The 22,004-nt window shown below is 32.5% G+C and overlaps 1 protein-coding gene across 1 annotated transcript; it reads left to right on the top strand.

Annotated features, from left to right (window-relative positions):
* Positions 1 to 16,160: 16,160 nt before the first annotated feature.
* On the top strand, positions 16,161 to 18,699 carry LOC111901419 (serine/threonine-protein kinase D6PKL2). The gene is made up of 2 exons (XM_023897266.3): positions 16,161 to 16,840; positions 17,641 to 18,699. Exons 1-2 carry the CDS (start codon positions 16,245 to 16,247, stop codon positions 18,443 to 18,445), a joined length of 1,401 nt encoding a protein of 466 aa, XP_023753034.1. The 5' UTR covers positions 16,161 to 16,244; the 3' UTR covers positions 18,446 to 18,699.
* Positions 18,700 to 22,004: the final 3,305 nt, after the last annotated feature.

The following is a 22,004-nucleotide window of genomic DNA, read 5'->3' as shown; positions in this document are numbered from 1 at the left end:
AGTGAGAAATGTATAACCACCCTGCTCTTCTGCCACTCCAAATTTCATCCTTGTTAACTTCTTTTCAGCTCCTAAATCGTTGATCACATTCCCTTCATTAGCATCACCAGACACTTCTTCCCTGGGTTGAATAAGGGATTCCTCACATGTATGTTGTTCCATGCCACCATGTTGTTCCTTATTTATCACAAAACTGTGTGGGGTTTCTGTTTCAAACATCACCTTTTGGCTAGCACCCAGAAGTTGATGAGTTCAGAGACTGTTTCAGATTTTACCCTAAGGAAGAAGACCCAGATGAACCTTGTGTAGTAATCAACAATCACAAGAATATACTTTTGTGATGCAGACTTTCTACGGTGGATGGTCCATAGAGATCGATATGAAGAAGTTATAATGGTTCTGAAATTGACTTTTCAAGGATAACAATATGACCTTTCTTGGATTTCTTCCCACATTCAAACGCAAAATAAAGATGATCATTTTCGAATTTGAGGAGTGGCAGACCTCAGAGCATCTCACCAGAAAAAAGATCATTCATGTATTAGAAGTTAAGATGAGCGAGCCTCCGATGTCATAGCCAACTTACGTCAGAAACGACCTTTGAAAGAAGACATAGTTGAGGCTTTCAGATCATCTTGTTGATGTCTAATGGATACAAGTTTTTGATGCAATCAGATTTGATTAGCCATTCTTTTCGGTCTTCTGTCATAACGTAGCTATGCTTTTGCAGAATTCAACTCTTCGGTTTACATCAATGAGTTGAGCTACACTCATCAGGTTATGCTTGAGATCAGCTATATAGACATATAAATTGCCATTCATCAATTCGCCATAGCCTCAAATTTGTGAATTTGAATTGTTGTCATATGTCACTTACCTAACATTAGGAGCGAGCTTTAGATCATGCATAAAGTCTTTCTGCCCAGTCATGTGTCATGAACAAGCACTATCAATATACCATATTGTATCTATTTCGAAGCACAAAGTGCCTGCAAAATCAGTGAGTTTTGGAGTTTTTAGGCTCCGAGTTACATTTAGGGACTTTGGCATGGGCTTTGGACTTGTTTGTGATTTTTGAGTAATTGGCATTTCAGAAGGCATTTTCCGAGACTCTTTTGGAAAGAAGCATAATGTCAAGGTATTTTCATTAATCCAAAAATTGTATTCAACCGAAGGTTGTATAGCTACTGCTTTTCTGGGACCAACAGTTTTCAAAGATGTTGTAGGAATCACTGTGTTGACAAATGTTACAGATGTGTTTGCAGATCTTTTTACTTTCCATTCAAACTTTTGTTTTTAATCTTTTGAAGATTTTTTTAACAATAGTGTTCTTAGCAACTGGTTCTTTTCTTGCTGCTTTCGAAGGCACATTTGGTTTCAGAAATTGTTTTGGTTTGAAAATCGTGCCATTGGATTTAGTAATAAACACAAAAGAAACTATCTAAGAGTCAGTTTTCACAGAAGGAGTCTCAACAATGGCCTTTTTTGGACTATTATTGACATATTTATTTTGAACAACCGAACTAGGAGGATTAGATGGCCTTATAAGGATCTTAACAGGTATAAAGGTATTATGGTTCCTAGTGGTTGGACTAACTGTTCGAGACGCTTTCTTTTCGGACTTCTCAGTGAATCTGGAATCTTGCCTAGACCTAATTTCTTTCTTAAGCGCATTCTTAGCTTCGATCTTAGGGTGAACAATATATTTCTTATTCAGCCAAGGTTTCTTTTGAGAGTTCGCTGATGACTTGGAAGTTTGTCCAGAGGATGGATTGTTGAAACTAGGCTTAATTGACACAGTAGTTGATTTCGCAATCACATCAGAGTTAGAGATACAGGAGTCAAATGAATTTTCACACACAATTTATTCATCTACATCACTATCAAATGACGCCCAAACAAATTTGGATTTGTCAGAGTCATGTCCATTTGTCTCGAGAATGATTTCCTTAACAACACAATTGTTTGGAGGGCCGGAGTTTAGAATTTGAACTCCAGTACAGTTGGTGTTAGGGAATGAATTTGAAGACTAATTCAGGTCCATAGATATCAGAAGCGGAAGAGGCGTGGAATCAGGACATTTAAATATGATAGGTTTGAATTCAGGAATCAAAGATTGGAACTGGTCCGAAATCTCAGGAAGGGGTGACATTGGTGAGACAGGGGTATCCGAATGAGTATGGTTTAGAATGTCTCCCATAAACGTTAGATTTTGAAGTTACTTTAAGGGACGAACAACATGCTTCGAAAACTCTCTTCCGAGAACTGGTGCTTTGGACCGTGGGTGACAAAAATTTTGTGTCATCCGTTCATTTGCTTCAAGAATGTCAATAAAGTTATGCAAAGCATCAATCTTGGCATTAAGACGTTTGTTATCAGAAACTAAGATATTCCTTTCACAAAAAGTTATTTCATATTTGTCTTTTAAAATGATACATTCATCCTTAGACATTACAAGCTCTCTCTCTCTCTCTCTCTCTCTCTCTCTCTCTAGTGATTCTATCTTAAGCTTGCAATCTTCAAAGCGTAATCTAAGATGAGTCAATTCCATATCTAGCTTCTCACTAACTTCTATGGCAGACTCATACACTATATGAATAACTATCATATCTAATTGGATCTGAGTTAGATAGGGTTCACAAACAGATAAATCAAAATTATTGTCAGTGATCTTGGATTTTACCTGCTGGATGATGCGTCTAACAGGTGGATCGTTTTTTGCCATTTAGCAAAAGTTTGGCTCAGCATCGTCATTGTCTTCTTTTGAACCTGAAGACCAATAGTCTTCATCACACTTGATCGACTGTCTTGCCATAAGACACATGTTCCTTATAGATCTCACTTCATCCTTATCTCCAGAAGACCAATACCCATCAACATTTCTTGATACTGTGGTAACAAAAGCTTTTTCACTTTCTACCAACTCTTGAACTCTACGAGCATAGTTGGCAGAATCTCTTACCTTTGGTTTTTGATAAGTTTCAGCCAAACAGTCTTTTGCAAAGTGGTTACCGAGACCATATTTATGACAACCTATCTTGGGTTTGACTGATTTCGGAATTTCCTAAGATTCCGAGGAGTGATTTGGGATGTTGGGTCGGTATGCAGGTAGGTTTTCTGAAGTTTTAGGAAAAGGTTGAGGATTGATTTGATGAGGGGCTTGAAATCGGTTTTGATAAGGTTTATGACTGGGATTCCAAGGACGTTTGTACTTCATAAACAGAAGTGCGAGTTCTTGTTGGAAATGAAGCTCAGACTCAACTAGATCGAGATTAATATTTTTTTCAAATGAATGGTTCAGAACATGTGGAGTAGGTGGGGTAGGAATTGTTGGTTGAACAGGCGAAATAGGTGGGATCGTTCCAAAAGGATCTGACATAGATGGGCACGGAATTAGTGGGTTAACACAACTAACTAAGGCAAGAGGACCTCCTGAAAGTTTCTCTTAACGTTTGAGCAACGTTAGATTCATGCAGTTGCAATTTGTCAAATAGTTGATAGAGCTTCAGTTTCTTCAGATATCCATTACTCTGAAGACATGACTTTACGTTCCCCCATCCTTTTCCGAGGTTGTTGATGAACTTCAGATTGTACTCGAGAGAAGTTCTGACTATACCATATGCAGTTATATTGTTTACAACAATCCTATACCGATTCGAATCAGAGGCTACGGATTCATCGGGAGTTATAGTGAAGGTATCAAAGTCGTTGATGATAGACGCTTATCCTTCATGCTCTCAGACCCTTCGAACAAGTCTTGAAGAATGTCCCAAATCTCTTTGGCAGATTTGCACAACTTAATGTGCTCAAAAAGAGAGGGAGGAACACCAAACACCATCTCTGAGAATGTAATCTGGTCTGCATGAAGCTTTTCGATGTCTGATGTAGTAAGAGGTGCTGGACGTTGTTCTTCTTGACCCATGAGAGTAGCAGTAGCATCTCTAACCATTTGTCTTACGGGAACATGAGGACCTTTTTTCACAGATCTCCATATCTCTTCACCTTTTTCCTTACCAAGTAAAAATCTCTCCATTCTAACTTTCCAATGATCATACTCTTCAAAAACTAGCTATGAGGCATGCGATGGGCAACCCACGCTATTTGCTATTTGCATTGAATACATTTGTTGAGTTTGATTAGGAGCATCCATTGAAGTTAAAGTATTAGAGCAAAAGCGGTATATAGAAGAACCTTTATCCTAAACACAAAAATGATTGAGATACCGAGGTAATCTCAAATCAATTATAATATGTTCTTATGGATTCAAAGCACAACCATGTAGACTCTGATACCGATTAAAAGTGCAAGACTTAATGCGCGAACAAGATTTGAAAACTCAAACCTTGAATTAATTTAAGATCAATGTCTGCCGCTAATATTTGGGTCCAGTCAAGTCTTGTAAACCAGGCTTGTCTTGAAGTAAGAAGACCAACAAAGTATTCAACAAAATATTTAAGTAAGATAAAGTGAGTATGAACAAAGTAAAGATAACTTAATAAAAATGAGAATGATGGAGAAAGAGATTTAACGTGCAAGATACTTAGTATTTTATGTGAAAGAGAATATTGCTTCAAAAAGGGTTACAATGCATGGAAAACTCATCTCCTTAAATAGCCAAGGAGTGATAAAAAGACACAATACAAGACTTGCATGGAGAATGTAAATCTGATACGTCAAAAAGCTGACACACATGATTTACTCAGTTTTGTCCCATGAACTGTATAATCAACAAGTACTAAACGATAAGAAGCATTAAATGCTTGTGTGGACTCAATAATATTGAAAATTGAGAATGTCTCAGATAAGTCTTCATCTTGGAAAAAGCTTGACTTCGAAACATTTCACATCTCGGAATGCAATAGGACTTCGATTCTGGTTTGGCTTCGGATTGCTAGAGGCTCACTTTTATGTATCAACAGTCCTCCAAGAAAAGATTTTGAGAAGTTGTAAGTAGCTTTTCATTCTGCTCAAAGAGGTGTGTTATAACTTCTTTTAGAGTATGATTTAGAAAGATAGATTGAATGTTAAAGTATTTATAAAACATTTTAACATCAAATTTCTGGAAAATATTAGAGTATCTTACACATTTCATAAAACATTTAACATCAAATGTTAAAGAACCCGGAATTTGTTGATGTTGCTGTTGATATTGGGGAATATTTGGGTTGCGGGAATTTACATTGGGTAATTTTGTGAATTGCTTTTGCCTTGACGGTTTCTTCTTACGTTAGAACCTATTTTTTGGATTTGCTGCAACTACAATCCATTTGAAAACGAAGAGAAAAATAAGTTGAAATGGAATTAGAGAGAATATAGAAGGTTGGTGTGGTTGAGGGTGGTTTATATAGATACAAAAATATTTTTAAAGTTATAGACATTCAAGCTTCAACGACTAGTTTCTTGTGGGTTGGGAGAGACCATCAAGCAGGTGAAACCAAAGGCAACCCAACCTATTCATGCGAGGAACAGTGATATCACCAGTATTGACCCGAGCCACCATCTAGTATCGACTTTGATACCCTAAAAACATTAACAATGGTGAGTTCAATAAGACAATTTAATGAGGTGACAAATCTTGTTGTCATTCAATAGATGAAATTCCACCATTATGTGATGTAACCTTGAACTTTATAGAGTTCAATTTACTATATATACAGTAAATTAACTTTTGTAATGTTCAATGGTCATTAATTTTTCAATACGAACAAAAGTTTTTAATTCTTATATATATATATATATATATATATATATATATATATATATATATATATATATATATATATATATATATATATATATATATATATATACACTGTAAATTAACTTTTGTAATGTTCTTTTGAACTTTATAGAGTTCAATTCGCTATAAGAAAAAAAAATTAATAGAAATATATAGAATATAAAAAGATAATCTATTGAACTTTATACACTTGAATTCAATATATTACGGATGTTATAACCTAACAAATTTATACTATTTTAATATATTACCCATACATTGCAAATTCAAACATTTTTTCTTAAAAAAGCTAAAGTTAATCGTATCCAGATGATTTATTACTATTATCTTGTAAAATATTACAATGATGACCCACAAATATTTATTATCGCTCGCGATACACTTGTTTCTTTTCTTTTATATAGTATAATCGATAATTACAAATATTTAAGGACATAATAACAATATTTGTGCTAATAAAGTGCATGAAAAATAGATGTCTTTTAAGTTGGGGACATGCCGAATAGAATGAGACACCCTCCATGATATCTTACGAAACATTTAACAGAAATTAAGGTGTGTTGATAAGTTTATATATTTTTAAAACACACGGTCATTTGATACACGTAATCCCCTTTCCTTAATTCATGCCACATGCTCACTCACCTTTTTCTAAATAAGTAGATGAAACATTATTACATTTAGTCATTTACTAATGTTGTTATGGATTCAAGATTTACTTGCATCGTTAAAAAAATATAATATTCTGTTAGGATGTTTGATAAAAACTTTAGCTTTGATTGTTTGCAGTTTTAAATTCAGTTTAAAACCTTTTCTGATGATATTGATATTGAGTCTCCATATCAGATCATTATAAATGGTTACGAACAAAGGTTGTGTATGATCGGTGTTGGATGAGACGATGAAGACTTAGGCCTCGTTTGATACGTATCTTTCCAGGTCCAAACAGATCTTTCTGGCTAAATGGACCGGAAAGACTGTTTGATTTACACAAAAGAAAGGGTTTTTCCCGGCAAGATATGTCTTTCCCAGAAAGCCCAAAAATTATATCTTTCTGGCTGAATGGGCTGGAAAAACAATTATACACAAAACCCCGCATCTTTCTTTCTTTATTGGATTATTAATTTTTTTAAATAACTTTTTTTAAATTTATTTTTTATTGAATTGTTACTTTTTTTCATCATTCAGCACAGTCAATCAGATGTACAATCAAACAACATGGTTTCTTTCCCAGTCAGAAAACTTTCCCAGACAGCACTTTACCGGACATCACTTTCCCAGACAGAAACTATCAAACGGGACCTTACGGGCACTTGTCCTATTAAGTGTTTTAGGTCCAACATCTTAAATAAAGTCAAGACCGCAACACATAATTTTTGAAATCAAAATCTTTATCTTTATATTTAGACAAAATTTTATAGTTGGTCCTTTGCAAAATACTTTATTTTGAGGACTTTCAAGGAAAACGTATGCCATTTGTCATGTGATTTGCAAAATTACATGAAAGGTTGTTATGCCGTTAAATCTAACTTTTCAGCTGTTAGATTTTAATGAAAAAATATTATTTTATACATACCTCAAAGACTATTTGTATAATTTTGTATATTTGAAATTATATATATATATATATATATATATATATATATATATATATATATATATATATATATATATATATATATATAAAGGTTGTAAAAATCGTTTGACGTTAGCTAGTTGGTGGACTGGGGTTAAAGATTAATCGGCTAGGCGGAGATTAATCGGAGACCATTAATTATTGATTTGTTAGATTTTTAAAAATTAAATATGACTAATATCATATAAAAGTTCATAAATATTACTAATGTCATAACAAAATAGGTTAATATGATTAATAAAATACTAATCATACCTTAAATGGTTTCTATTGAGATAAAACTTCTTCAAGGTGTTAAAATTTAATCGGGTTCCACTGTTTTACTCATTGTGTATGCAAGGATTAAGCGCTAGGCATCTCTTATCGATCGAGTAGCGTCTAAGGATTAATCGTTTGACGCCCTCTTATCGGTCGAGTAGCGCGTAAAGATTAATCGGGATTTTTACAACATTGATATATATATATATATATATATATATATATATATATATATATATATATATATATATATATATATATATAAACAATTTGATAACTCTTTCTTTTTAACATTTTGTTTTCTATTTTATTTCATAATTTTAGTTATTTTTAATGTTTTTGTTTATTTTGATTCAAGTAAATAAACTTAAATTCGATAAACCATGTCGAAATCATTTTTCTTTAATTTTTCTTATTTGTGAATTGAAACGTTAATGTTTTTATTTTTATTTTATGTTGTTATGGTTCATGTTTATTTTTTACTTTAATGCACCATAGTTAATATCGTTAACAACTTAATGTTTGCATTTATCATTAACATTATTTCACCTTTTATTTCTATTTTTTTTATTTTAGTTATTTATTATTCTTCTATTGTTTTTATTTATTTTGATTCAAGTAACGAAAAATAGAAAAGCAAAAAACAAAAACTCAAACACCAAAATTGAAAGATACTCTAATATATTAATACATTTTACACTTTTCATTTTTTTCGTATTTTTTTTTTAAATTTTCATATTATTATTTTTTTAATAATTTTCATATTATTTTTAAAATTTTTGCTATATTTATTTTTTTAATTGTTTCAATTTATTTTTCATCAATTTGATAACTTTTTTTTGTCATTTTCTAAAAAGTATAAAATATATAAATATATTAGAGTATATTACAATTTTGGTGTTTGAGTTTTTTTTGGTTTTCTATTTTTTATTTTAATTTTGGTTATTTATGGTTTTTGTAACTTTTTCTATTTTGATTCGAATAAATAAAATAGTTATATTTACAAATATAAAAAAAGAATATAAACATAATTTTTTTATTTACTCGAATCAAAATAATAAAAGTTAAAAAACCATAAATAACCAAAATTATTAAAAAAAATAGAAAACCAAAAAAACTCAAACACCAAAATTGTAATATACTCTAATATATTCATACACTTTACACTTTTAGAAAAACGTCAAATTTTTTATCAAATTGATGAAAATTAAAACGAAACAACGAAAAAAATGAACGTAGGAAAAAAAGTAATAAAATAATACAAAAAAATTAAAAAACAAAATGCCAAATAAACAAAAAAAAATGAAAAAAAGATGAAAAATGTAAAATATATTAATATATTATAGTATATTACAATTGTGGTGTTTGAGTTTTGTTTTTTTTTTTTATTTTTTTATTTTTCATTACTTGAATCAAAATAAATAAAAACAATAGAAGAATAATAAATAACTAAAATTATAAAAAAAATGAAAACAAAAGTTGAAATAATGATAATGATAAATGTAAACATAAAGTTACTAACGATATTAAGTATGGAGCATCCAAGTAAAAAAAACCGTAACAACATAAATTTTAAAAACACACACACACACGTTAACATTTCAGTTCACAAATAAGAAAAAAAATTTAAAAATGGTTTCTATATACTTTATCAAATTTAAGTTTATTTACTTGAATCAAAACAAATAAAAACATTAATAAAACCATAAATAAATAAAATTATAAAATAAAAATAAAAAACAAAATGTCAAAAAGATAAAAAAAAAAAAAAGTTATCAAATTGTTGAATTTATATATAGACAAAACTTCAAAAATGGTCCCTATGGTTTTTGAAAATCTGAAGTTTAATCCCTAATTTTAGAAAACCTCATAAATGGTCCATGTGGTTTCAAAACCTTTAACAAATGGCCATTTTCGCTAACACTTTTAGCTTTTGGCCGTTAAGTGAAGGATATTTATGTCATTTCACTATCACAGGGACCATTTATGAAGTTCTGTTTTATTTAAAAAAATATATATATATATAATTCTTTAATATTGAAGGGTCTCTCTCTCTCTTGCCAACCTATGACTTCTTTACTCAGACCAGTTAAGTAACTAAGCTTTTGGCTACTAATTTTGTTATTTCTTCATGATTCTTGACTTTTGGTTCTCTATTTCTTCTCTAGTGCTTGCTTCTTGACTTTGTTGCTGAAATTTTTAGATCTAGGTTGGGGTAACTGCCAAATTCCTTTACCTTGTTGGTATTTGGGATGAGTTCGTGCAAAGCCTTAATCCTCTCTGTAATAAGAACAAGGTTTTGAAGAAAACATAATACGAGTTTTGCAAGAAAGATAAGAAACATGGGCCTGAATCTCCTAGCTCTACTTCTCTGACGTGGCTGTGATGGTGATCCATCACCAGTGTTGCAGTTGCAATCTGTACTTGGTTTATCAACACCGTTGTTGCTGCTCCCGTAGATCGAAGTTCTATCAAGCCAATAACAATAATAATAAAAAAGCATCGATTTCATGGATCAAGGGTCGTTCAGCCTGCCATCTATATTCCTAAAAATCAAAACCCTAGAACTATGTTAACAACAATTTCAACAATGGAATTTGGAACGTGGGTTAACTACTCACGATTCACTTGTGGTTTCTAGTCTAAGACACAAACATAGGACATGACAATAAAAATCACGCACACACATATGGGAAGGGCGGTGATTATCACGTCCACAAATTTATGATGACAACAAGCAGCTAACAGTGGTCGGGAGATGTAATCAAAATCGACAACACTAGGGTTTCTAGGAGGTGGTGTCGTCGTCAGAGTCGATGGGTAGTATGTGATGCAGTGATAGATGATGGTGGCTATGAAGGGGTTATGAAGGGGGAGTTCGGAACAGAGGAAGGAGACAGGTTGTGTACGATGCGTGATTTGGCGGTGGTGAGTATGTTCACAGAGAAAAGAGAGAGGCGAGAAAGAGGGGGGACATTGTGTTCTCCAATTAAGAGAGAGAGAGAGAGAGAGAGAGAGAGAGAGAGAGAGAGAGAGAGAGAGAAAAGAGAAGAGAGAGGCCATTTAATATTAAATAAGTATATATATATATTTTTTTTAAATAAAGCAAAACTTCATAAATGGTCCCTGTACTAGTGAAATGACAGAAATGCCCTTCACTTAATGGTTAAAAGCTAATGAAGTTAAGGAAATGATCATTTTTTAAAAGTTTTGAAACCACAGGGACTATCTGTGAGGTTTTTTTTTCAAATTAGGGACTAAAATTTATATTTTCAGAAACCACAGGGACCATTTTTGAAGTTTTGTCTTATATATATATATATATATATATATATATATATATATATATATATATATATATATATATATATATAATTTCAAATATACAAAATCACAAAAATGGTCCTTGAGATTTGTAGTATATTGCAAATTTGGGAGAAGTGCAAAATAGTTTTTTTCATTAAAATCTAACGGCTATAGAGTTAGATTTAACGACAGGATAACCTTTCATGTAATTTTGCAAACCAAGTGGACCAATGGTGTACCGTCTTCCATGAAGTCCTCAAAATGAGATATTTTGCAAACCACATGGATCAATTATGAAAAATTTCTTATATTTATCTTTATCTTTATCTTTATCATTATATTCTTATAAAATTGGACATTTGAATCAATGTGGTTTAAGATAAATCATATATCTTAAGGTAAATCATCTATCTTGAATAATATTTATTTGAAACTTCCAAATTATAAACTTATGCTAATTAATTACTTGATTAAAAGAAATTTTTTCATATATAAGAAGTTTATTCCATGCTTCGTTACACACAAAGAAAGAAAAAAGTGAATGATAAAATATTATTATTATTATTATTATTACCTTATTTATTAATATTTGTTTTTATGGTTTGAAAATCTTGTAATATTTTATACGTTTTATTTTAATATATTAATTAATGTTGTTGTTGTTTTTTTTTTTTTTTTACATTTTGTTCGTTTAAATTATATAATAATTTTTTTGATATTTTTTTTTGAATAAATAAATTAAAATAATAACTCGGATAACTATCAGTCTTCCAATAAAAAATTTTAATGTTCATTTTTTTTCCTTTTACTGATATATATATATATATATATATATATATATATATATATATATATATATACACACACACACACACACACTAGATTGAATAGTTTTACTTTGTTTTTTTTTTTTCAGAAATAGTTATACAAAAAATTATAATTATTTAAGAAATAAATGACAAAGCACTGATATATAAACGAATGATGTAAACAAAAAACAAATATTCCATGAAACATTTTACAACCGAATAAAAGAACACACACTAACATATAAGTGAATGATATAAACAAATAACATATAAAAAAACAACATTTAATAATTATATTTGATGATTTAGAGTTATCAGTTTTATTATTTTAATTTGTTTATTCAAACAAAATATAAAAAAAAAATTATATAATATAAACGAAAAAAACGTTAAAAAAATAACATCAAATAATATACTAAAAAAAAGCATCAAAAATATTAGAAGATTTATAAATCTAAAAAACAAATATAAATAAATAAACTTAATAATAAATTATAATGTGGTTTTATATAACTTAGATAATTGATTTAAAATAATAAAATAATTTTATAAATAATATATAATAATCCTATTAAAATAAATATCAAATAAAGTCTCTCTCTCTCTCTCTCTCTCTCTCTATATATATATATATATATATATATATATATATATATATAGAGAGAGAGAGAGAGAGAGAGAGAGAGAGAGAGAGAAAGAGAGAGACAAAACTTCAAAAATTGTCCATGTGGTTTTCAAAAATATCAAGTTTAGTCCTTAATTTCAAAAAACCTCACAGATGGTCCCTATGGTTTCAAAACTTTTAACATTTGGTCCTTTGAGCTAACTCCGTTAGATTTTAGCTGTTAACTATTATTTGATTATAATATTCGGAGGGTATTTCCGTCATTTTACTACCACAGGGACCATTTATGATATTTCGTTTTTTTTTTAAAAAGAAATATATTAAACCTAACCCCCCGGCCCATTCTCTTCCCACCGGACCTATCTATGCCCCTGTCCTTCGTCTTCATCCTGTGTGACAAAAAATCGAAGGTTTGGTATTTCGATTAACATCCTATGAACCATCCCATTAACATCCTTGACCACATAATCAGTCTTGAAGATATCAATTTTGCAAGCAACGAACTCGAGTGCAGTTTCGAGAAAACGAAGGGCTTCGATGAAATCGTGTATGCGTATGTGAATTCAGAACTAAAATCAATTCCCTAGTGGGTGAAAGTCCTCTACACCTGTGTATGTGTGTGTGTTGGCTCTTGTTCCTCCTACGATTACAATGCACCATCTCCTTCGTTCCAATCAGGTTTAATATGTTCAAGATTTGATTTGCAAGTGTGTTAATTTGATATGCTCATGTTTTGATTGCATTTTTCTGGTGGAAGCACTATGTTAGAAATAATTTTTTGATTTCAATATGTTAATATGATTTCTGATCAAGCTCAATTATGATGTTAAAAAAGAGTGCGGTTCAATTGATAATTGGCATCAGAATGTAATCATAGGTTTTAGGCGTTTGAGCTTGAACATGAATCGAAATGGAATTAGAGGTTTAGCCATTTCAAAACCAATGGAGACGGAAAGATTTTTGTTGAGGAATGAATCAATGAGCTCCACGAAGCGTTTGACCTTTACGATTTGAATAAGAATGGGTTGATTGGTGATGCACGAACGAAACAAGGGAGTTGGAGTGGACTTACGAGAAAGAAGGCAGCAACACAGTGGAGGGTGGTGGTGGTTGTGAATCGGTGGTGATGGCAGGTGGCCGACAGCCTCCTGTTGCCGGTTTTTCTTGCTTTTTCCGGTGAAGTCGAAGGCAAAGGGGAATAGAGAGAGGGTGGAGAAGGGTTTCTAGACATCACACAGTGGTAAAGGGGTGGTTTTCCGGTGGGAAAAAGGGTGGAGGCAGTGGGTGTTTGGTGGTGGCAGTGGGTGGTTGATGCCCTATTTTCTCCTTTCTTTTTGGACATAACTCGATGGGTGAGAGGATGAGGAGGTGTAAGGGAGATGTTTGATGGTTTTAGTGGTGGTTTTTGGTGGTTTAGGGTGGTATAATGTGGTGGGTTATGGTGGTGGTGTTGGGTGGTTTAAAGCATAACACACACACACACACACACATAGAGAGAGAGAGAGAGAGAGAGATAATATATATATTTTTAAATAAAACAAAACATCATAAATGGTCCCTAGTAGTAAAATAAAGGAAAAGTCCCTGCAATATAATATTAAAAAAATGAGTTAACGGTGAAATGCTAACAGAGTTAGCTCAAAGGACCAAATGTTAAAAGTTTTGAAACCACAAGGACCATCTGTGAGGTTTTTTGAAATTAGGGACTAAACTTAATATTTTTGAAAACCATAGGGACCATTTTTGAAGTTTTGTCATATATATATATATATATATATATATATATATATATATATATATATATATATATATATATATTAACTATAATGTTAAAATGTTAAATTCATAATTTTATAAACAAAAGTAAAATATAATATTTTAATATTGTAGTTTAGTTAATTTATAATTAAAATTGTTATGTTATTGACATTAACTTTGACATAGTATTTTGAATAATATTATTCATTGACATCAACCCACCTTCCTCATTAATAAAATTGAATATAATTATCTATTTAATATTATTTTAATAATTTTTATGATCGATTAATTTAAATTTTTACTTACGCGATTATTTTCTAATTTTAATAATGATGTTCTTTTAAAATACAATTTATTTGTTGTTAACGTTAAGTAATTTATAAATTGATGTTGTTATCAATTAAAATTATTATTCTTTAGTTTTAAACCACTTATTATTATTAATAAGTTAAATCAGACTTTTAAGAAACATTTAATATTACTCTTAAAATGTGAAACATACACTAAATAATAAACTGATAAGATAGACAATTTGCATGTTAAAAAAGATTTGCATGGATAATATGACATATCCATTATTTTTATAATTTGATTATATTATTTATAATTATGGTTCATTAGGTTTAAAACCATTATTATTATTAGTAAACAAAAGAAAACTTTTAAAAGACATGTATTATTTATAATTAAAATGTTAAACACATATTAAAATATAAAGTGATAAGATAGACAATTTGCATTTTAAAGAGACTTACATGAATACTATGGATAATATTGTATATCCATGATTTTTTATTAATTATTACTTTGAAGCAACACAAACATACAAACATATATACAATATTTAATTAAATATTATCTATATCACTTTCCATAATATATGATCGATAACATGAATCTATATCACTTTCAATATTTAATTAAATATTTAATCAAATGAACCTGAACCTCTCTCTATATATATATATATATATATATATATATATATATATATATATATATATATATATATATATATATATATATATATATATATATATATAATTTTATTTTCCGAATAAAAATAGTTTATTACTCATCTATAACATTAAATCTGAGTTACATAAAATACTTTAAGGTATATATTTGTTGCTTTTGTATGAATGATTAAAGGTCTTTTAAGTTTTTAAATTAAAAATAATCATACGAAACTTAATAAAAAGAAATCAAAATAATAACTATAAAAAAGAAAAAGTCTTCAACTTTCTTTGTCCAGTTAGATGAAACTTTGTTCAAGGGTTAGGACCAGAAGTTCATATAAAGTAAGAACTTCATGGAGAACTAAAACAAACAAATTTATTTGTTGAAAAAAAAAACACCCTTAATGAACTCAGATTTATGTCATTAATATCGTATTTATTTAGTACAAGTCCTTAATATTTTAAGTGTAAAATAGTTTTTTTATATATAAATATAAGTGTGAAACCTTCACAGGCATGCAATTTTATTTGACAGCACCCGTAAAGAGTTAAAAAGAAACCAAGATTTGATTTAACATTTCAATAGCCAGCGACATCCATAAAAGAACAATACTATCAAATCATATACTAATCATAAAACAATCTAAACAGGTAAATAACAAAATTTCATCACATGCTTCCCAAAAGAAATTATCTAATTGTAAAACAAAGTTTCATCATTGGTTTAAACTTTATTGATACAAAATTATATTTATTGATCCTCCAAATTTTATAGTTTCATAACTTGTTTTTTCTTTTTGTTTTGCATTAATTGTGGTCCAAATTTTTATTTTCTAATTAGTTATTCTATCGAAGTTTTTCATAACTATTTTATCAAAAATATATACTTAAGACATTTGATTGTCAATTTAAATTTTGATAGAAATATCGTTATTACAAATAATTGAAAATATTGGTAAGCAATCTTATCGAACTGGAATGTAGGAACATGGGCCCCTGCCCATTTAGTAACCAATGGCATGTGGACCCGACCCGAACTTCGAACTACATGAACCCCCACCTCGGCACCTCACCCTCTTCAAAAACAACAAATTTCTTCTCTCACCTCTTCATCTCCCTCTCTCCTCCTCTCTCCATTTTCTCTCCAACAATGGAACCACCATGGATAGATGACCTCGCCGATGACCTCCAGAGCATTAGTTTCAACTCCACAACCACCACTACAGCCACCGACATCAACCGTAGCACCAGCTCCGGCTCCGAAACCACTTGGACGACAGCTACCTACTCCGCTCGCCATAACTTCTCCACCACTTTCAAATCCACAGCTCCTTCTGGTAACCCCTGCTTAGACGCAATCCGGCTCGCAGGATCTGAATCCGGTGGTAATCTATCCCTCACTGACCTCCGATTCATAAACCGTATCGGCGCCGGAGACATCGGCTCCGTCTACCTCTCTGAGATTAAACGTTCTTCTTCTTCTTCTTCTTCTTCCACCTCCTCCCCTGCTGTTTTCGCCGCGAAGGTGATGGACAAGAGAGAGCTAGCAAGCCGGAACAAAGAAGGTCGTGCGAAAACAGAAAGGGAAATTCTAGAGATGTTAGACCATCCATTTCTACCGACGCTATACGCGTCGTTGGAGTCACCGAAATGGTCGTGTCTGTTAACGGAATTCTGCCCCGGTGGTGACCTCCACGTTCTCCGGCAACGTCAGCCCTGTAAACGCTTCCCTGAATCCGCTGTGAGGTGCGCATTTCACCACTCTCCCTTCCAAATTGCATGAACTCTAAATCTGTTTCATAAAATGATCCCATGTATCGCACGCCTAGCTATCAATCAATATTTCTCCGGCTATTTTATTTAAAATCCACGGCCAATAACGTCTCATGTGCTCCGGGACCACATATGGACCCCTGCTGGAGCATATGTTATGTCGTGGACTAACCCGCACTTGATCATTCAATTAACTTAAACGCATTGAGGTGTGAAGAAAGTAAACAATATTTAACAGTATCATTGGTAGCGATTACACATGCTCGAGTCCACGTGAGTCCGTGTGCAATGTGCATATTAGAAAAGTCAAAACTTTTTCCGACTTGTTTATTGCCACGTGGGTCATAATTGCACCACTTGATCTAAACGTTTAAGAAATAGATCCAGTCTATACCAAATTTACATAAATGCCATTTATGAACTGTCATATAGAAGTTAAATAGAGCCCAGTAGGGGCTCATTCAAATTCAAATATATATATATATATATATATATATATATATATATATATATATATATATATATATATATATCATCATAAATTATCGTTCGTTGTCTATGATTTCTCGCATTAAAATTTTCCATCTAATTGGATCAGTATTTTAAAATGGCATTGATTATTTGTATAAAAGCTAAGGTTCCCGGATTATGCGGTCGGGTAAGTTTGACCCGGAACTGATTACTGTTTTTGTTAATCGAAGTCTTTAATGGTTATCGTGCGATTTAAGAAAAGTGTAGTATTATAATGAATGAATGAATGAATGAATCTCCAGGTTTTACGCATCGGAGGTGGTGGTGGCGCTCGAGTATCTACACATGTTAGACATCGTTTACCGAGATCTGAAACCCGAAAATGTTCTGGTCCGATCTGATGGTCACATCATGCTCACTGATTTCGATCTCTCTTTGAAATGCGACGGATCTACTTCCACTCCGGCACAGGTCTTCTCCGATCACAACCGCCCAAATCCGCCGTCGTCAGCCGATCACTACGCCTTCGATCCACCCAAAGTTACTTCGTCTTCATGCATCCTTCCGAAATGTATAGTCCCTTCCGTCTCCTGCTTCAACCCTAGACGGAAACGGAAAACGAAGCTCGGGAATCAAAGAGGTGTGCAGTTCGTGGCGGAGCCGGTGGACGTCCGGTCGATGTCTTTTGTCGGCACACATGAGTATTTAGCTCCGGAGATTGTCTCCGGTGAGGGACATGGTAGCGCGGTGGATTGGTGGACGTTAGGGATTTTTATGTTTGAACTTTTCTACGGTGTTACGCCTTTTAGGGGGATGGATAACGAGCTTACTTTAGCGAATATCGTAGCTCGAGCTCTGGAGTTTCCGAAAGAGCCTGTGATTCCGGCCATGGCGAAGGATCTGATATCTCAGTTGTTGGTGAAGGATCCGGCGTGGCGATTGGGGTCGACGATGGGTGCGTCGGCCATTAAACAGCATTCGTTTTTTCAAGGTGTGAATTGGGCTCTGTTGAGATGTACAACACCGCCGTTTGTCCCGCCACCATTTACTAGCCGTGAGGTTGTGTCAGATGATAGTTGCTCCGACACGGCGGTGGAATACTATTAGCACCATTCCGGCAGCCAATTTTTGATCCTGGTTAGGGTGTTTGAGTCGAGTTGCAGTTAAGATAAGAATTCACACACTGTGTACAGAATTTGGATCATCATGTGACTTGTCGTGGGGGGAAACTTTTGGAATCATATAGTTATAATTTCATCAAACTTATGAAAACAACTTGTTTGAAGTAGCGGAACTATTTTTGTTCAAGGTTAATGAAGTTATTTAACTCGGTTTATCTATTACAGTTAAATATTTATGTCTTTTAGTCGTTATTTATTAACCGATTAAACTTAAAACCGGATCATGTAGTCTATTTATTAATTGATTAAACTACATTGTTGATTTGTTCCAGGAGCCAACTTTTCTTCCAACTTCTGCTCTTCATAACTTTTTCGTTCTATGTTGTTACTATGGTTTTTATATCCATGTGGGTATATATTCTATAACCCTGTTAAGTCATTTCTCGTTAAGTCACAAAGTTGTCACAAAAAACATAAAATTTTCCATTTACCCTTTTAACCTAAATATATATTCTCATGCATTTCTTCTCTTGAACTCTCTTATCTAAAATCATCCACGTGACTTAAACTTATCTTGTCCATTTTTATGGAGTCGCAACTTCATAAACTTAGTAAATTCTCCTAAATGACTATTTTGCCCTTTTGGTCAATAATTAATAATTGACTAAAAATCAAATATCTCAAAATTCTAGGTTCTTATAGGGACAGATTTTGGAACTTCTTGGGGGTGATTTTTGATGATTTTTGTAGGGGTTTGAAGACTTCTAATCATTGCAAACGCTAGCAATTTCAATTTGTAAACATTAAACATTTATAATTTCATCTTTTTGTTTGATTTGTTTTTAGCCATGTGTGGCTAAAAACCCTAGTTCTAGTTCTTGTTCAGAACATGTTGATCGTTTGATTTGATACATATGGCTTCTTGTTTTGTTTATGATTTTATTTTAGTGACTGTGTTCTTATTTTAGCTAGAATCCTTGAATTTGATGTATGTTTGATTGACCACTTATATGAATTGAGTTCTTGTGTAGTTAACTAACTTTTAGGGCACCTAATCGTTTTATAAAGTTAATGTGAGGTAACAACCAATAAGATTTCTTATTGTAGAAGATATATCACATGTTTTCACCCTTCCGAGCATATGAGAAGAAATGAACATTGTTGGGAAGCTTATACAAAACTTAATGCACTTTTTCAATATAATCTAAGAGCGTGTTTAGGTTGAATTAGTAAAGCTAGGTCTAGTCAAAGAGAGTGTTTTGATTAGACAATTTGGAAACCAATAGACATTAGACCATGTTAGTGTATTTCAGTACCATCAGAGAATAGTAATCATGAATTGCATCGATGCACAATCAAGTTAAATGACAAAATTGAGAACTATAATTGGAGCCATTTAATTCATTGTTTACAAATCTATTTCATTTTCTACAAGTTTTTCAAAGTAGATTGTTATTTGCGTTATTCAACATTTTGCATACAAACTCCATTTTTTTTGTAACCAAAGTACCTCACACAAAGTAGTATAGACTTTTGTCATGTGTCTCTGAGGATCGACCATTCTTGCATTGTACTTCTTTTTAGTGCAATATAGTAGTGTTTTTCGAGTCTATTGCACCCTTATTATTTGTTGGGTTTGACATCCTAGCAAATTGACACCGTTTTCGGAGACACGGTGTTAATAATTGTTTATGCATAGATCGTTTCGTATATGTACATCTTTTCCAAAACGGAACTGAGATAGAAAAGACTGCAAAGAGGTTATGGAATCAAGCAAAGCTTTGGAAGAGGCAACTGGATTTTAGGACTTCTTCTTCATTTACCCCTCCGACCATTAACATTTACGAGGGCGTGCCCCTATCTAGTGTATTAGAAACAAAAACACAAACCCTTTCATTCTCACCTCAACCCTCCTCACCTAGAGATACTTCTCACCTTCTTTATTTACTCATAGTGCTCCAAAATTTACATCTACAGAAGCCTCAATCCAAACTCCCACTAAGTTAGGAAACAATAACAAAAATCTTCTAACAAATTCACCACCCGAAAGAACCCTTCGCCAATGGGCTCAACAAGAAGTTACCCAACAACCTTTATGCATCACTTATCCAAATATGACTAACTTTGAACTAAAGTTCGGTCTTGTGCATTTACTCCCAACATTTTGAAGGGTAGAAAATAAGGATCCTCACAAGTTTCTCAAAGAATTCCATGTGGTTTGCTCTGGTATGAATCCAGATAATGTCACCGAGGATCAAATCAAGCTTAGGGCATTCCCCATCACAGTCGAAGACGGAGCCAAAGATTGGTTGTATGACCTCCCACCGGGCACGGTCACCACATGGGTTGAGCTAGCACGTATGTTCTTAGAAAAATACTTCCTGGAGATGAAAAGCTTCGGGTCTATTGAGAAAAATTATTGGAATCAAACAAAATAATAAAGAAGCCTTTCATGCATGTTGGGAAGAATTCAAGAAGTTGTGGTTTCACTGTCCGAAGCATGGGATCACAAAACACCAACTCGTTAATGCCTCAAGTGGAGGGTCTTTGTTCAATAAAATCCCAAGTAAAATCCATAATCTTATAAAAAAAATATGACGGAAGATTCTAAACATTCGGATCAAGATGAGGATTGGTATGTGGATGCACCCTGGGGGTGTTAAAGAGGTAATTACTCCCCATATAGAAGTTCAAATTTATGAATTAACGAAGGTGGTCATGATGCTTACCAAAGACAAGGGCGTGCAACCCGCATCTCGTCCTTATGCCATTTGTACTTAAACCAGGCATCCCGTCGACATGTTACCTAAACTTTAAGAAGAATATTATGAAGAAGCAAAAGATTTGTGAGGCTATTCCATGCCTAATCAAAGGAATTATGATCAGCCCCAAGGCAATCAAGGGTGAAATAACAACCAAAACATGGGATTCCAACAAAGACTACCGCCCCAAAATCAACAAAGGTCACCATTTCCACCATAAAACTATCCACCAAGGCAGCCATACCCTCCATCTCCTCAACAAACAGGTTAATCAAGCATGTCCTTGGAGGACATTGTGAAAAGCCTTAATAATAACTCTCAAAGCTTCCAACAAGAAACTAAGGCTAGCATAAAAATCTTGGAGCAACAAATAGCACAACTTAATCAATCCATAAATAGAACGGAATTGCAAGGAAAGTTACCATCACAAACCAAGAAGAACCCAAAACACAATGCATGTGCTATTACCTTCAGAGATGGAAAAAGTTATGATGGCCTACTAATGCCGATTGAAGAGGAGCAAGAATAGTATATTGAAGTAGAGAAAGTTGTCAAGGAGGATGAAAAGAAAGACATTTCAAAGCCAAAGAAGCCAGTTGATACTGAGGTGAAAGTCACTCCAACCCCATTTCCTTCAAGACTAACAATCACAAAAAGAGAGCGGAAAGATTATAAAATCATGTTTCAAAAGGTTGAAATAAACATCCCTCTTTTAGATGTTATTACACAAATTCCTAGATATAATAAGTTCCTTATGGAACTTTGCACATCCAAGAAAAAACT

Source organism: Lactuca sativa, chromosome 2 (genome assembly GCF_002870075.4).
Source record: "Lactuca sativa cultivar Salinas chromosome 2, Lsat_Salinas_v11, whole genome shotgun sequence".
Lineage (NCBI taxonomy): Eukaryota > Viridiplantae > Streptophyta > Magnoliopsida > Asterales > Asteraceae > Lactuca > Lactuca sativa.
Note: the sequence above shows the minus strand (reverse complement) of the source record. Positions and strands in the feature narration are given on the sequence as shown.

Coding starts and splice junctions, on each gene's coding strand:
- LOC111901419 (XM_023897266.3), top strand. CDS start 16,245: ATGGAACCACCATGGATAGATGACCTCGCCGATGACCTCCAGAGCATT. Junction 16,841..17,640: donor TTCCCTGAATCCGCTGTGAG/GTGCGCATTTCA, acceptor ATGAATCTCCAG/GTTTTACGCATCGGAGGTGG.